The 16,651-nt window shown below is 41.7% G+C and overlaps 1 protein-coding gene across 5 annotated transcripts in view; it reads left to right on the top strand.

The window, feature by feature from the left end:
- Nucleotides 1-3,342: 3,342 nt before the first annotated feature.
- The window catches only part of PIP5K1A (phosphatidylinositol-4-phosphate 5-kinase type 1 alpha), a 39,283-nt gene continuing 25,974 nt past the window's right edge, over nucleotides 3,343-16,651 (top strand). For 4 of the 5 annotated variants that reach the window (XM_069480605.1, XM_069480602.1, XM_069480603.1 and 1 more), the window contains exon 1: nucleotides 3,343-3,868. In XM_069480605.1, the coding sequence (XP_069336706.1) occupies nucleotides 3,781-3,868 (88 nt within the window). In that variant the 5' untranslated portion in view covers nucleotides 3,343-3,780. Of the gene's footprint in view, nucleotides 3,869-7,123; nucleotides 7,190-16,651 lie in introns of all 5 variants that reach the window. The other variant, XM_069480600.1, reaches the window with a different exon arrangement.

Genomic DNA, 16,651 nt, shown 5'->3' with positions numbered 1-16,651 from the left:
AGCCTCAGCCTTGCGAGTAGCTGGGACTACAGGCATGTGCTACCATGCCCGGCTAATTTTTTCTATATATTTTTAGCTGTCCAGATCATTTCTTTCTATGTTTTAGTAGAGATGGGGTCTCGCTCTTGCTCAGGCTGGTCTTGAACTCCTGAGCTCAAACAATCCTCCCGCCTCGGCCTCCCAGAGTGCTAGGATTACAGGCGTGAGCCACCACCCCCGGCCAATAATGTTAACCGAATGAATGAATGACTAATTGAATGAATAAGGTACCCATCCTCTTATTCTTGCCTCTACATTGCTCTTGCTCGTCCTCAGCCCCTTCATTCTGAACTTAGATACTGTTCTAAAACATGAAGGATGCTTTAATAAAGGTATTTGTGCATGCTCAAATGTACTCAAGTCTGTATGCATGGTGCTATTTTGAGGTCACCAGATTGCCTCCCTTCCCCAAAGTATGTATTGGTGAACTCCCTTTTCCATTTCCTTCGGGGCACCAAGCCAACGTATCCTGCTCTGCCCCTGCTTCCACACCCTGCCGCGTCACCCCAGTTCTGCTATGCTTGGAATGTTACTGGGGAAGAGTGGCTTCATGACACAGAGGGCACCCAAGGGATTGAGTGGGAGTGAGGACAAACATAAGGTTTAGGGGAAAAGATAGGAGACACCAGCTTCTTAAATACCCTAAGCTCCACTTTTTGAATTTTGCCTTCTTCCCTTCACATATTCAGGAGCCATGTATTGGGCATCTCCTCTGTGCTAGGCACTATTCTAGATGCTTGGGATAGAAAAGTGGATAAGCTGTAATCTTTTCCCTGAAGAGTTCAGTCTTATGAGGGAGACAAACAAGTAAAAAGACTGACATAATACAAGGTAATAGGTGTAACAGTAGTCATTTTCTGATACACAAAGGAAGAACAAACACCCCTAAGAAGCTACCTAACAGGAATTTCTTCTTTTAGGAGGGCTGAAATCAAATTCACAGATCAGCTTCCCCAGAGAAGATTCCCCTGTTTGACTGTCTTGGTCACTCAGGGATTTATTTGTCTATTTCCAATTTTTGAATCAGAAACAGCTTTACTTCTGAACCAGCTGACTTCTTTTTAAAAATTTTTAAACTAAATAAATTTATTTTGTTTTATTATTTTTATTATTTAGAGGCAGAGTCTTGCTCTGTTGCCCAGACTGGAGTTCAGTGGCACAATCATAACTCATTGTAGCCTTGAACTCTGGAGCTCAAGCTATCCTCCCACCTCAGCCTCCCAGCAGCCAGGTCTATAGGCATGTGCCACCACATCCAGCTAATTAAAAAAATTTTCTGTATAGACAGAGTCTTACTATGTTGCCCAGTCTAGAGTGCAGTGCTTATTCACAGGTGTGATCCCATTACTGATCAGCAGGAAGAGCTTTGACCTGCTTTGTTTCCTACCTGGGCCAGTTCATCCTTCCTTCAGCAACCTGTTGGTCCGCCACCACCACCACCAGCATCCCTCAAAGGAGATCACTGTATTGATGCCAAACTTCGTGCAGACACCTACTGGGCACTACAGCCCACAACTCTTGGGCTCAAGCAATCCTCTCACCTGAGACTAATTGCTTGGATTACGGGCACAAAACACAGCACCCAGCAACACAAGCTGATTTTCTGAAGTAACTCAGGAAATGGTAGCAACACAATGCCTTTTCTGGAAACAAGGATAATTTATTCAACAAATATTTATTTTTTGAATACCTATGAGTCAAATCTGGTGCTGAACAGTGTGCCCCACACTAATTCCCATCCTCTTTAGTTGACTGGGGTGTACAGGTACAGGCAATCATAAAATACTTCAACACTACACAATTTCACTGCTGAGGAATTACAAATGGCAATCTAATCATTTGAAGTTTGTCTACCTTCAGTGCCCAAAGAAGGATGAATAATCCAGCAGGTGGCAGCAGGGAAACAATTATTTCAGATCTTGATGAGGGAGGGGTAGAAGGCTGAGGTAAATGTGTGGGGATAGTCTACGGATGTTTGGGTTCTATGTTCTCTTAGGAGGACCGAGAAGATATTTGGAAAGAGGATAATCACGACATCTTGGAGGTTGCAAAACCTGGGATTTTTTCCATTCCTCTTTATTTATTCATTCCACAAATTGGGCCCCTACTATGTACAAAGTCATGGGAGGAGGTGGAGATAACAAGAGTGAACTAACACAGTCCTTGCTCTCCAGAAGCTTATAGTCTGTTCAGAGACAGGTCTTCAGATCTCCACTAGGATTCACGACCTACAGGGTACTTTGTTAAAACCCAGGAGAATTAGTATGAAGACTAGAATGGCAGAAATTTCTCTGTGCGTCTCCATATCTCCATGCCCCTTGGAGCACAGATAGAAGGGCTTGGATGGCGGGAAGGTTGTGATATGGTCTCATGGCCTTCCGTGGTCCTGTTTTTGTTTTTTTGTTTGTTTTTGACAGAATCTCACTCTGTTGCCCCGGCCAGAGTGCAGGAGTGCAGCAGCGACATCGTAGCTCACTGCAACCTCAAACTCCTGGACTCAAGAGATCCTCCTACCTCAGCCTCCCGAATAGCTGGGACTAGCTGGGACTACAGGCAAGCGCCACTATGCCTGGCTAATTTTTCTTTTCTTTTCTTTTGTTATAGAGACAGGGTCTCACTCTTGCTTAGGCTGGTCTTTTATTATTATTATTATTTCAGCATTTTGTGGGGGTACAAAAGTTTAGGTTACATATCTCCTGCCCCGCCGGCTTAGGCTGGTCTTGAACTCCTGGCCTCAAGCAATCCTCAGGCCTGGGCCTCCCAAATTGCTAGCATTACAGGCGTGAGCCACAGCGCCCAGCCTATGTGCCCAGCATTGTGCTTAAGGCAAACAAAACATAGATCTTTTTCGAATGTCTTTAAGAGGAAGGTAACACATGCACGCATGTTAAACTAAATAGTAAACATGGCAGTAAAATCGGGAAAGGGCAGGAAGGAGTTTTTGGTGGCATATGATGATGTGTGATATTCGACAGCTTAACGTCCCTGACTTGACTCCAGTCCTTTAGTCCGAAGTTCTTTCCTGGGCTGTGAATTTGAGAGGACCGGCCCGGCCAATTCTTATGCCGAGTTCAGAGCTCTCAAAAATCCTTCCAAAGAGCCGAATCGAAGTTGACCTACCAAGCCACCGTAGGGGCTGTCAGCGGATTGGGGCGCGCACATCTTCAACCTGAGGATTAGGGCTTGATGGACCCGCCTCACGTGACCATCAGCGGCCTCCGGATTGGCTTTGCTTCTCTCCCTCCCCATTGAAGGGGTGGAAACCCTGAGAAGATGGTCGGGCGCGCACGCGCAGTGTCTGGATTTCCTTGGCCACCGGGAGTTGAGCGGAGGGGTTGGGCGAAACAGGCTGTGGCCAGACTGGAGGGGGAGGGGGTGGTTGCTCCTCCGGTACTTCTGATGCCTCGTTTTTCTTTTAGGTGTGGTTCGGTCCGGACGCAGGGTCCTAGCAGCCGGCTTGAGCTTACTCCTTTGTGAAAGCGGAAAGAAGCTACTGCGGAGAGCGGTTAAAGTTTCGAAGTGCGAGTGAGACGGGCGTTTTCCCCCATGCCAGGCGAATGGTGCGGCCCTGAGTTGGTCTAGGAGCCGGCTGGACGTGTCTGAGGGAGGCCCCTGAGGGGGCGGCGAGGTGGTCCGCAGAACGCCGGTTCTGTGAAAAGACGTGGGGAAGATTCGATTCCGAGAAGAGGAAGAGCCGGATTGAAAGGCAGCCAGGCCGCTGAGGGGGAGGGGGCTGCCAAGATGGCGTCGGCCTCCCCTGCGCCGTCGGCGGTCGCGGTCGGGTTTTCGTCTTCTGATCCTGGGGTCCCTTCCTGTGCCTCGACTTCAGGTAAGCCGGGCAGAGCGTGGGCAAAGGGCTGGTGAGGAATGTATGATGGGAGGAAGAGCGAGATCTGTGAGGGCACTTGTAGCTGGGAATGTCCTAGGGGTTGCCGGTAAGGAGGGCAGAGGGCGGGCTTTCAGATGGCAGAGATTTCTGAACTGGCAGGCTGAGTCTGAGGAAAGGATGAGTTTAACTGAGAAAAGAGAAGATGTCGAAAACGGTGGCTATCTTTGAGGAGACGTGGTTGTGGACCTTGAGGAGGAGGGATGGAGATTGAAGATGGGGTAGGAAGGAAATAGAAGAGAAACGGAAGGCAGTAGGGAAACTAAAGTAAATGGAGGCCTGATAAGTAGAGAGGAACTACTTGGTGTGAGAGGCAGGTAGAATCCAAATTGATTGTGGGTTAATTGGATTAAAATGTTGATGAGAAGCTATTGGACTTAAAAGGTATTGAAGAGTTACGGGATGCTTTGGTCCTGGGGAGTTAGGGAGTCGTGAGTTTTGTTGGGTAGTGGGAGTTGTTAAATCGTCGTTTTCCTTAGAGACTCCCCCTAACACGTCATTTCTTCTCACTTGGCACCCCACTCCCCAGACGCGCGTGCACTGACACACATACATACTTTCTCAAACTAACTCCTTTGGTGACTCCCATCTCTGGACAACCCAAATCTGGGAAGGAATGGGAAGTTTTGAAGAGATCCTGAAGAATGTAGGAAATGAGGCTCAAAAGACTCTAAAAACAGGCTAGGCGTGGTGGCTCAAGCCTGTAATCCCAGCGCTTTGGGGAGGCCGAGGCCCGAGGATCGCTTGAGGCCAGACCAGCTGAGCAACATAGGGAGACCCCCGTCCCTACAAAAAACAACAAACTTAGCCAGACGTGGTTCTGCGCCTGTAGTGCCAACTACTTTGGAGGCTGAAATAGGGGGATTGCTTGATTCCAGGAGTACCAGGTAACAGTGAGCTGTGCTGGCCTCACTGTACTCCAGCGTGGGCGACAGAGCAAGACCCTGTCTCTAGGAAAAGAAAAAAGAAAAAAAAGACAAGACCCTAAAAACAGATGGGAAGAAGATAGAATGGAGTCTTGAATTGCTGTAGAGACTGAGGAAAGTGATATTGGGAATTAGGGCTAAGTAAAAGAAAGATACGTGGGGGCTAGCTGTAAGTGCTGTAGGGGAATATTGCATAGTAATAGATGGACTGGAAGAATGCTTAGGCTGTATCAGGAGATTGGAACTTGGAGAAGGGAACCAGGTAATAGAGCTCAAAGTAGTTAAAAACTAATGAAGATTGAGGGAGGAAGGGCTGAGGAAGCCCACAAGAAAAGAAACAGATTGTGTGTAGGAGGGAAAATGTGTGTATGTTGGGAGGGGAGCGGGTGAGTCAGAAACTGTTCCAGAGCTTCCATCAGAAATTTCTGGTGTCCTACAGTAACTGTTGCCTCTACACTGTGAATAGGAGAGGCTGCCAGATGTTGGATGCTTTACTTGAGATTTTGACATTTCTTTAGGCCTTGGATTGCATCCTTACCATTTTGAATTGGCTAAATAGGGGACTCTACCTTTTACATTCCAGCTCAGGGAATACTTAGTCACTAGTATCTTCTTTATAAGCTGCAGTTTTGTTTACGTACATTTATTTTTAGTTTCTTGAGAGGTGAATTTTTCCTTTTCTATAAAAGCATTATGGGCTCAAAGCAATTCATGCTGCATTGTAAGCATGAAAAAGGATAAAGTAGAAGTTATAAGTTTTTTAATACAGTAGCTCCTTAATTTGAAACCTGCTCTTCCTCCCCGACCCAAAAAGAAGAATGGTTGTGTGTGGTCCTTAAGCAGATTTCTGAAGTCAGGTATTTGCTCTGTTAGAAGCCAGGTTAATCTTAAAAGCGATGTGTTTATATTCCAAAATCTGATTTAGCCACTATCTCATATAATTACCTGCCAGGTATACTGGTTTAGGACTAACAAGGAAATATTTCTTTGTTACTTATTGATACATCTTCCTCTTCTGTCCCTACTCCTATTTCAGATGGTGCTAATATCTTTTTTAGATGTTACTATTTGATATTTTTTAGGTTTTTTTTTTTTTTTGTCAGATCCTAGGGCTAGCAGTTAATACAGATTGTATGAATGTTTTTGTTTTAACCAGAAAGTCAAATATTAGGCTTCAGTGGACTTTACAGTTCCTTGACCCTATGTTTGTATGTGAAGTCGAGGTGTAAAAATCTCTTAAGTTAAAAATAAATGGCCTTGGATTCCTTATTTGTTTTTTTTTTAACTTTTGTTTCTCACAACCTTGTTCTCTGCTTCTTTGGCAAATATTGAAATAGTTGGATTAAGACAAATTCTGTTCATAAATATACCTAAAAACATTATGGAATTATTGTGTGCAGATACCAAAGTGTTGAATTTTTTGTATGTATCTGCATGTTTACTTAGGCTTGGGCTTAGTGAATTTAGTAGAATTTTTCCTTTCAGGGATATATTTTTGAAGAGTATAAGATGTTTGATTCTGATGCAAAAAAAGGCTGTTAAGAAAGGGTTTTATCTGTGATTGGAGGAAAGTCTTCCCTGTCTGGATGATACCAGGAGAATTAGAAAGTTGACAGGAATAAGTGATGGCTTATGATTTCCTAAATTCTTAAAGGCCTTCTAAGGCTGGCCTTGTAGAAATTCAATGTGTATGTGTGCTTCAACCATCCTAAAACCAATTTATTGTTCTTCAATGTTTAGCTCAACTCCACTTAAGTTTTGGTGAAACCCTGAAATTCTAAAGACAGGGTTCTCTGGCATGGTCAAAAAATTGATATAAAATAAGAATGTCATAGTTCAGGGACAGATGGACTGACATAGTTTTAGATTAGCCACTCATTACCTTTGGGGGCTCAATCTTTTGGCATTCAAATTGAGAAGGAGAGTTATTTAGAAGAGTTGTTCCCTGCTAATACTAAATCCCTGTCCAGATTGTTTTACCATTAAGCCAGAGCCAGTCTTTTATACTGCTGACAAGTGAAATACAGAGGCTAAAGCAAACCATAAGCTCTAAGAGATGTTTGACATCTTTTCCCACTGGAGTAATTACCATGTTTGGATTTGGGGGAGGCAATTATAAATTAATATCAGCTTACAGCAGCCATGATCATGTGCTTGTTCTTACACTTTAATTGTTAATAAAAGATGATGCAGTTTGCTGTCTAGTCTCAGCTGTTTGGTGTATAAAGAAAGTTGATTTGTTCCCTTCCATTCTCCCCCATCATTTGGACAGTGACACCACTTAATAATGAAATCAGCCCTGATGACATTCTGTTGACATTGCAACCATCTGTCACCGGTGAGTAGAGAGCCTGTTTCCCTATCTCTAGGTTAACTTCCTTTAGTCCATCAAGACCTTGAAATTCAGCTGTTTAGTGACCCTTTTACCACCATGAAGAGAGTAAAGAGTTTCTGTTTTGGAGACTTTGGAAGTTAGTGGAGGGCTTAGAAAGGAAAGTTACGATGCTAAGGTGTCCACTGCTCCCCTGGAATAAGAGCTGTGCTATAAAATCACGTGTGACTCTCCCAAGGAAAGAAGCCTTTGGAACCATAGATGATCATGAACTGTAGCTTCTGCTTCAGACCAGAACATTTTTGAAATTGTCACCCCTCACCTATATGACTTTATCAGGAACACAAATATTTGGAGGTAACTTTACCAGCTCCTTACCCGACTTTCCCCCCTGCCAAGTGCTGAGGGAAACCCCAGAGGATACAGGATTGAAGCATTTTTGCTTGGGACCTTTATAGTAGGGCCCCTCTCATTCCATGATTCTGGTGGCTTTGTTCTTCCCGTCAGAGCCCCACCAGTATAATGATAGGGGTTCCTGTTGGTGATTTTTTGGTTTGTGTTCTTTATATACAATGTAAGCCATTTATTTGTAGGCTCTGTGCTCTTTTCCAGTTCTTCCACTCTAGTGAAAGTAAAGCAATTTAGACCACTTTACTTGAGTGAGAAACTGCAATTTGGAAATGTAAAGATAGAACACAATGTAATGTAGTCAGAATATCACCAGATACCATTTTGGTTGATATTTTATAAGCAGGGAGAGAGTTTTCTGCTTGCTTGCTCTCCCATAGGGGGTCTTTGATCCACCCCCACCCTCCTTTTCTTTTGTTTCTTTGGTAGATTCTGCTGGAAAACTGACATCAGAATGTCATTGTTTCTGATTAACCATTTATTTCTGCTATGGCTGTTCAAGTATAATTAGCCTTATAGGTTATCTGGTATCTGATATTATTAATTGGTAATGTGTACTTACAAGTTAGCTTTGAGTATCAAAACAGTGTTTTGCTTCTTAATGTCAGTGGGCTCTTCTGGGTTGATAAAAACTCTTCTGATTAATACCTTTCTCAAATATGTGTTAATAGCTGCTAAGTATTTTATTGGCCTGTTTTTCTTTGATGATATAATAGAAACTATAGCCTATGAAGTGGACAACAGAGATAACACAAGACCAGCAGCAGAACTGAGGAGAGGGAAGGTAGTTATTTTATTCTTCAACCTGGACATTTTCTCTCCTAGAATTTTGAAGTATTTTTAATTGACATAAAGTATGCAACAAGAAGATCACTGTTGTCAGTTTCTTTTTCTCTCTTCCTTTTACTGGGTACTTCAGGAAATATGCTGTTTCCTGATAGCCAGGTCTAGGGAATCTCTGTTTTTATATGTTCCAAACCCAGTCCGTCACTGATTCTCAAAGACACAATGTTTGGACTAATGGTGTTTCCTAGAGGAAACCCCTTCCTAGCCCATTTCCCCTAATGTACCTCACTTCTCCACCCTTTCCCATCAAAAGAAAGTTAATTTCCACGTGTTCATCCTGTTTTGTTCATATGTCCTATGAGCTTTTATTCTTTTACTTGTTTTCTGTTTGAAGTGAACTTTTTTTCCCTCAATCCCTCCATCTTGTTAAACTCTGTCTCCAGTCATTTTTCTTTCACCTCCAGTGAAATTCCAATGTGTTTATTTGTAATGGCTGTATTTATTTTTTTTATTTTTTATATATATATTTTTTGAGACAGAGTCTCACTTTGTTGCCTGGGCTAGAGTGAGTGCCATGGCATCAGCCTAGCTCACAGCAACCTCAAACTCCTGGGCTTCAACGATCCTACTGCCTCAGCCTCCCGAGTAGCTGGGGCTATAGGCATGCGCCACCATGCCCGGCTAATTTTTTCTATATATATATTTTAGTTGGCCAGATAATTTCTTTCTATTTTTAGTAGAGACGGGGTCTCGCTCTTGCTCAGGCTGGTCTCGAACTCCTGAGCTCAAACAATCCACCTGCCTCGGCCTCCCAGAGTGCTAGGATTACAGGCGTGAGCCACCGCACCCGGCCCCATAATGGCTGTATTTAATATGTATTAATTTATAAACATCTGATTCGGAAACTCTCTCTGTTGTTGGGATCTGAGGAAGACTTAGGCAAAAAAGAGAGGAGGGTAGGTCCCTTCTAGGGAATACAATATATCTTATTATTATTTTCCTTGTGTACTTAACTAAGCAATATGGAATTAACCCAGAATAATCACTATCCCAAAGAATTAGTGATGTTGGTGGGAACTGGGCTCAGGGGAGATGAGCAAGGGAAGTTGAGGGGAGGGAATGGGAAAATGGGAAGAGGTTTTTTTTGTTTTCTTTTTCCCCCCTTTTTAGGATGTTTAAGATAGATAATTAGCTAGAGTATGTTGGCCTTTCTTTGCACAATGTAGTTAAACAAATATGGTAAACTTCAAGCTCTCATTGACAAGAACCTGTATAAAAGGGACCTGATGGTAGGGAAGTAACTTGGCCTTATTTCCTTTGGTGGGGGTTAAGTATATAAGGCAAATAATAATTGCCTATAAGTGCATTCTTGGGGCAATTAATGCTTATTATGATATCATTAAATATCATTAGGCTTTCTCTGCTGAAATATGAACATTCTAACCCACCAAAATTCATTGCTTTTTTTAAGGTAGATAGAGCCAGATTTGGAAATGGAATTGAGAGGTGGCAATCTGCCCCAAATCTCAAATGCCTCTTGGCCATGGGTGGGCTGGCTATTCAAGAGACCTAGGTCTTTTAAGGAAGGACTTGAATTTTCTTCCTAATTTCAAGCAAAGTTTTGGTGCCAAGGGATACATATTTTAGGCCTGAGAACCATGAAACTTGCTCTTATAGAACTAGAAGCAAAAGTTCCATAGAGGGAAATGTGGAGGTATTTTAATTTAACCCCCTCCCCATTTTCCAAATTAGGAAGCTGAGGTTCAGAGAGACTGTTACTAGTGGCAAAGATGTATACGTAAATGATATATATTATTGAGATGAATCTTTTTTTTTTTTTTTTTTTGAGACAGAGTCTCACTCTGTTGCCCAGGCTAGAGTGAGTGCCGTGGCGTCAGCCTAGCTCACAGCAACCTCAAACTCCTGAGCTCAAGGGATCCTCCTGTCTCAGCCTCCCGAGTAGCTGGGACTACAGGCATGTGCCACCATGCCCGGCTAATTTTTTCTGTATATATTTTTAGCTGTCTATATAATTTCTTTCCATTTTTAGTAGAGATAGGGTCTTGCTTTTGCTCAGGCTGGTCTCGAACTCCTGAGCTCAAACGATCCGCCCACTTTGGCCTCCCAGAGTGCTAGGCGTGAGCCACCGCGCCTGGCCTAAGATGAATCTTAATAATAATAAATTTGGGTCTCATTCCTTGCTATACTACTTTTAGTTAGCTATAGCTGAGGTGACCCCAGGAGTGGTAGACCAAACTGCTTTTCAGCTTTTGTTTCTAGGAAGATCTTTGCCTTTCTGACTTTTTCCTAGAAGATCCTTTAGGAAAAATTGACAACTTCTAGGAAACAAAATTTAACTTTTTCTCTGAGCTGTGGCTTGGTTTTCCTAATTGGCTTGGTTCAGTTATTATTGAAAGTGTAGTGATGGCACAATTTTTTTTTTCTTTTTTTTTTTAACACTGTTGCTTAGAGCTATGTCTCAGCAATACTTCTCAGAAGGCAGGCTGACATTTCAGAGTATTTTCATTTGGAGAACATATTGTGCCTCCCACCTGTGGAGTATAGTTAGAATGGTTTTCAGTATTCCAAGTTGAATAGGACCAGAGAGATTGCTTCAGATATTCCAGCAAACAACTGGGTTGATATTATTTTTGTTTTGTTTTGTTGTAGGGGGTTTTACTTTTGCTTTTTTCTTCCCCTTTAAAATCTCTTGCTGTCAGTCTTACCAACCAAGAGTCCACTAAGAGTTAGCATTTTGCTTCCCAAAAGCCTGCTTATCTTTTTGTCAAACTCCTGACCTCAAGCCTTCCTCCCGCCTCGGCCTCCCAGAGCACTAGGATTACAGGCATGAGCCACCACACTCCGCCTGCTTATCTCTTTGTTCTCTGTGTAGGAATTACTGGTATATTTATGTAGTAGTGTTGGTAGGTAATTGAATTGGATTTCTGAAATTGCTTCTCTATGACCTATTCAGGCAAAACTCCAGTTGTCTGAGGAATGCACATCCAGCCAGCCTCTAGCATCCCAAATTCTATGTGTACTTTAAACATTGAAGTCAGTCACACACTGCCTCTTAGTTTCTCATCTGGTAGGTGATGTCATCTTGTCTCCGACGGAAATGCTTCTGCTCTGAAAGCTCAGGGAGAGGCTCTGCTATTAAGGCCAACTCTGTTTTGTTGCACAGGCCAACTCTGTTTTGTTCCACAGGCTAGAGGGGGGAAACAAGTTGTTCATAGCTATTCATTGTCTGAAATATGTTTGTCAAATTATTTATTTTAATGCCAACCCATTCCCTTCTTTGAAGTTTACCTTTTTCACACTTCTCAGAATTATATTAATGGTTTTTCTTTTCCTTCCATTTTCTCCTTCCTCTCAATAGTGAATCTTAGTCTCCAGTGGCTTCAGTAGTAGCAAGTAAATTTATGGAGAATAACAGTGGTATTTTGCCAAGTGGCTAGAAACCAGCTCTTCCAGTACTTTATTCACCACAAACACAATTGCGGTGGGGCCAAAGACCAACATGGAATGCTTCCTTAAGACTAGTACAAAGTTACTCAGAAAAAATTTCTTTTTTTTTTTTTTTTTCCTTTTTCCCTTTACCCCACCGCAACAGACACGTACTCAGAAAAAATTTCTGTGACACAATGTGATGATTCAACTTTGTATTATAGCAAGAATTGCCTGGGTTGTTACCACTTTGGCATTTGACTTGACTGGTTATGGTGTTCTGAAATTATCTTAGTAATATTAGTGATTTCCCGGTTTATTTTCATAATTTACAGGCTAGATCTTTTTTTTTTTCTTTCACCAACAGCATTTCCAGAAGCAGATAGGCTAGATCTTTAAGATTTTTTAAGTCTTGGTATCCAGGAGATATGCTGAAACTGGATATCCTTGATTTATAGGAGACCATTAGTATTCTGAGGGATATAGTTCCCTTTCTTAGAGAGAACCTTTTATCATATGTGCTGATACAGATTTGTTTCAGGTTATATAGGCATCTCAAAGTAACATGTATTTGAGAAAGAGACTGTGAGAGTATGAGAATCATACTTATTTTTAGCTTGGGATTCTCAGCAGCATTCTAGGCATTTTCACATTTTTCCTTCTAGCTTATATTTGCAACAGCATAATATGATTATAATGAGCTTAAGTTAATGTGTGTATAGGGAGTGATGGTGATTTTTATGTGTGGGACTGTTAAGTTGTGGTTTACTGGGAAAAATGGGTTATAAAGCAAAGAAAATGACAGTAAGGCTATCCCTGTTTATCCCTTTTTAATTGTTAAATTGTATATGTATTAAAATAGTTATAGAAAGTTCATATAGCTAAGGAAAAATAGAAATGTTACAAAATTAACCTAATCTTGCTATCCAGAGGTTCTTATATATTTTTTTTTTTTTTTTTTTTTTTTTGGAGACAGAGTCTCACTCTGTTGCCCAGGCTAGAGTGAGTGCCGTGGCGTCAGCCTAGCTCACAGCAACCTCAAACTCCTGAGCTCAAGGGATCCTCCTGTCTCAGCCTCCCGAGTAGCTGGGACTACAGGCATGCACCACCATGCCCGGCTAATTTTTTCTATATATATTTTTAGCTGTCCATATAATTTCTTTCTATTTTTAGTAGAGATGGGGTCTCGCTCTTGCTCAGGCTGGTCTCGAACTCCTGAGCTCAAACGATCCGCCCACCTCGGCCTCCCAGAGTGCTAGGATTACAGGCGTGAGCCACCTCGCCCGGCCAGAGGTTCTTATATTTTAACGTTGTTGGCATACAGTCTAATGAACTTTTTTTATGTGTTTAAGTACATAAAAATGTATTGATAAAGATATCATACTATGTAATTTTCTTAAGCCACTGGATTTGTGGTACATACCATGTAATTTTTGACCTTTTTCCAGTCAACACTTTATTGTGACATCCTATCCAAAAATGTATATAAAAATAATGGTTATATGGTATTCCATTTTATGATTGTACAGTGATTTATACCACCAGTCCCCTCGTATTCATTTAGATTCTTTCCAGTAACAGTATCTATGCAATCATAGTTATATATGTAATGCTACGATGTATATACATCTTTGTCCACTTGACTATTTTCTTAGGATAAATTACTACTTTGGGATCAAATTTTAGATATTTTTTATTTTATACTTTTAGAGACAGGTCTCATTCTGTCACCCAGGCTGGAGTCCAGTGATGCTAATGTAGCTCACTGCAGCTTTGAACTTCTGGCCTCAAGTGATCCTCCTACCTCAACCTCCCAAAGCACTAGAATCATAGGTGTGAGTCACTGTGCCTGGCCTACATATTTATTTTTTAATTTTTAGTTTTTTTTTTTTTTGAAGCGGAGTCTTGCTCTGTGACCCAGGCTAGAGTGCAGTGTGTCATCGTAGCTCACTGCAACCTCAAATTTCTGGGCTAAAGCAATCCTCTTACCTCAGCTTCCTGAGTAGCTGGGACTACAGGCACGAGCTATCATGCCCGGCTAATTTTTCTATTTTTAGTAGAAACGGGGTCTCCTCTTGCTCAGGGTGGTCTTGAAATCCTGAGCTCAAGCAATCCTCCTGCCTTGGCCTCCCAGAGTGCTAGGATTACAGTTATAAGCCACCACGCCCAGCCCTATATATTTATTTTTAAAGCTTTTTGCTAGATAGTGCCAAATTGCCCTCAAGGTGTAGAAGACCACTGAACAAAATGTACATGCAGAAGCTTGCTTGCAGAGGAACCTTATAAGTGAAAAATTCTGGCAATCTGAATTCACTCCAGAGTGAAATGATTTGGGGGTACAAGTTTTGTGACCACTCCTGGAATTTTTGTGCCACAGCTTCTCCTTCTGTCATTTTTTGGACGTTTATCTCACATTTCACGGTATGATGCTAGGGATTGGACCAGGTCCAGTTCATAATTTTAAACTTTAGAGTTTTTATTAAAAATATGCTTATTCTGCCGTAAGAAATAGAACCCGAGAAGTAAGTGATAACTTTCTGTTTTTCCTCATTAGGTTTCAACTTTCTGTGCTGTGGGGTCAACCGTAAGAGAGGTAGATTTGTTGTGTATCTGTGCTGAAGAAGCATGAGCTCCTCGCAGTAACTGGCAGCCAGCTCCTCTTGCCCATAACAATTGTAGTCTTTTTGTAGTGGTAGTGCATGGTCTTCTTCTGAGAAGGCTGTGGACGTCCTGCAAGCATTATTTGACTATAGTTCCCATGTTCCTCTGCTTTGTTCGGAAAAGATGTTATCGTAACATACAGTTCTCACAGTTCTCCAGTATAATATGAATATTGACTACCTTTTGTCTCCCTCAAAATTTTCCTTTAACTTCATTTCCTTTTGTTTCAGTAAACTAGTCTCTCAGTCTTTTCCTTTTCTCTTTCTATTGTACCTCTCATTTACCCTGACCCTTCCCATCTTGTAGATGGGGTTTCATAATTCACAATGATGATGATAATTGCTAGTATTTATAGAGTGTTTACTATAAATTAAGTCTGTACATGACTTGTTTAATTTTCAGTCCCATGGGGTATGTGTTATTATTTCTACATTTTATAGGTAAGGATAACCAAGGCTTAGAGAACTTTTAAGCAAACTGTCCAAGGTTACCTAGTTTTCGTATATATTGGATCTAGTATTCAAACATAGCAAACTTAGGTGTTCTGATTTCAGAGCCCACATTCCTGCTCACTGTGCTGTTATTGCTCCCCTCACTAATTTGAAAGCCTGTGTCTGAACTAACTTGACTTTAATCCAGATTAAATATTTGTTGCTGAATGCATACTGTCTGAACCAGGAGTCTTTGGTGAACTTCTTTCTCACCTTGGCCTTCCTAAAAAAGCAAAAAAAATTCTGAGCTCCTCAGTGCATAGTATGTGGAATAATTGATCATTCTTTCAGAAACTATTTTAAAAGTTAATGTGGACTTTTGCCAAGGATTAACTAAATCTGTGGTCAATTCTAAGATCCCTAAGACAAAACAAACTTTTGGGTTTGCTTATGGGAAGTATTCTTTTTGTCCATTTCAAATTCAGTATTCACAGCCTTATGCTTTTGATCAGAGCAAGTCATGGTCCTACATAACACCCCCCAAAAACTGATAGTCTGGCCAGGCCCGGTGGCTCACGCCTGTAATCCTAGCACTCTGAGAGGCCGAGGTGGGCAGATTGTTTGAGCTCAGGAGTTCGAGACCAGCCTGAGCAAGATCCAGACTCCGTTTCTACTAAAAAAAATACAAAGAAATTATCTGGACAACTAAAAATATGTCAAAAAAATGAGCTGGGCATGGTGGCGCATGCCTATAGTCCCAGCTACTTGGGCGGCTGAGGCAGAAGGATTGCTTGAGCCCAGGAGTTTGAGGTTGCTGTGAGCTAGGCTGACACCACGGTACTCTAGCCTGGGCAACAAAGTGAGACTCTGTCTCAACAACAACAACAACAAAAAACTAATAGTCTGAGATGAATGGAGTTTTTTCCCCCCCTATTTAAATTAATGCTTATTACAAAGACAAAAAAGTACTTTCTACTACTAGTAAGGACTATAGTATCTATAAAATCCAAACTACTCCTTCAGGTATCACATTTGAAGGACAGTTTGTGCTCCTAGAATACTGGCATTGTCTGAGTTAGAACAAAGATAATCTCAGTAAAAGAAATGAAAGATTGGCAGGGTGTGGTCGTTCAGGCCTATAATCCTAGCACTCTAGGAGGCTGAGGCGGGAGGATTGCTTGAGCTCACGAGTTCAGATCAGCCTGAGCAAGAGCGAGACCCCATCCATCTCTACTAAAGATAGAAAAACTAGCTGGGCGTAGTGGCGTGTACCTGTAATCCCAGCTACTTGGGGGGCTGAGACAGAAGGATCGCTTGAGCCCAGGAGTTTGAGAGTTTGAGGTTGTGGTGAGCTACAAAGGCACCACTGCACTGTAGCCCAGGCAACATAGCGAGACTCTGTCTCAAAAAAAAGGTACTGTCTTACTATTTTTGCTAGTGTTATTGATAACTATTGCCAGAGAAGCAGAGTAGTGTTACTTTATGGAGAGAAATTGAAGGAGGACTATACATTTAATCCTTTATCAGTGAAAATGAAAGACAAGGATACTTCAAGGGAAGAACATATGTGTTCATATTGTCCATTAGTAAATCTAAGATTTATTTGGTTTGTTAGAGCATTCTAGTTCCCTTGGTGCTTCCTTGTCGCAGCAATACTGAACAGGAAATGAAAAACAGAAGATTTAGAAGAAAGAGAGTTGAACTGGGGATAGGAATATGGGTTCCAATTCTGACT

The sequence above is a fragment of the Eulemur rufifrons genome, chromosome 8 (assembly GCF_041146395.1).
Source record: "Eulemur rufifrons isolate Redbay chromosome 8, OSU_ERuf_1, whole genome shotgun sequence".
In the NCBI taxonomy this organism is placed as follows: Eukaryota; Metazoa; Chordata; class Mammalia; order Primates; family Lemuridae; genus Eulemur; species Eulemur rufifrons.
This window is presented reverse-complemented; position numbering and strand designations above follow the sequence as displayed.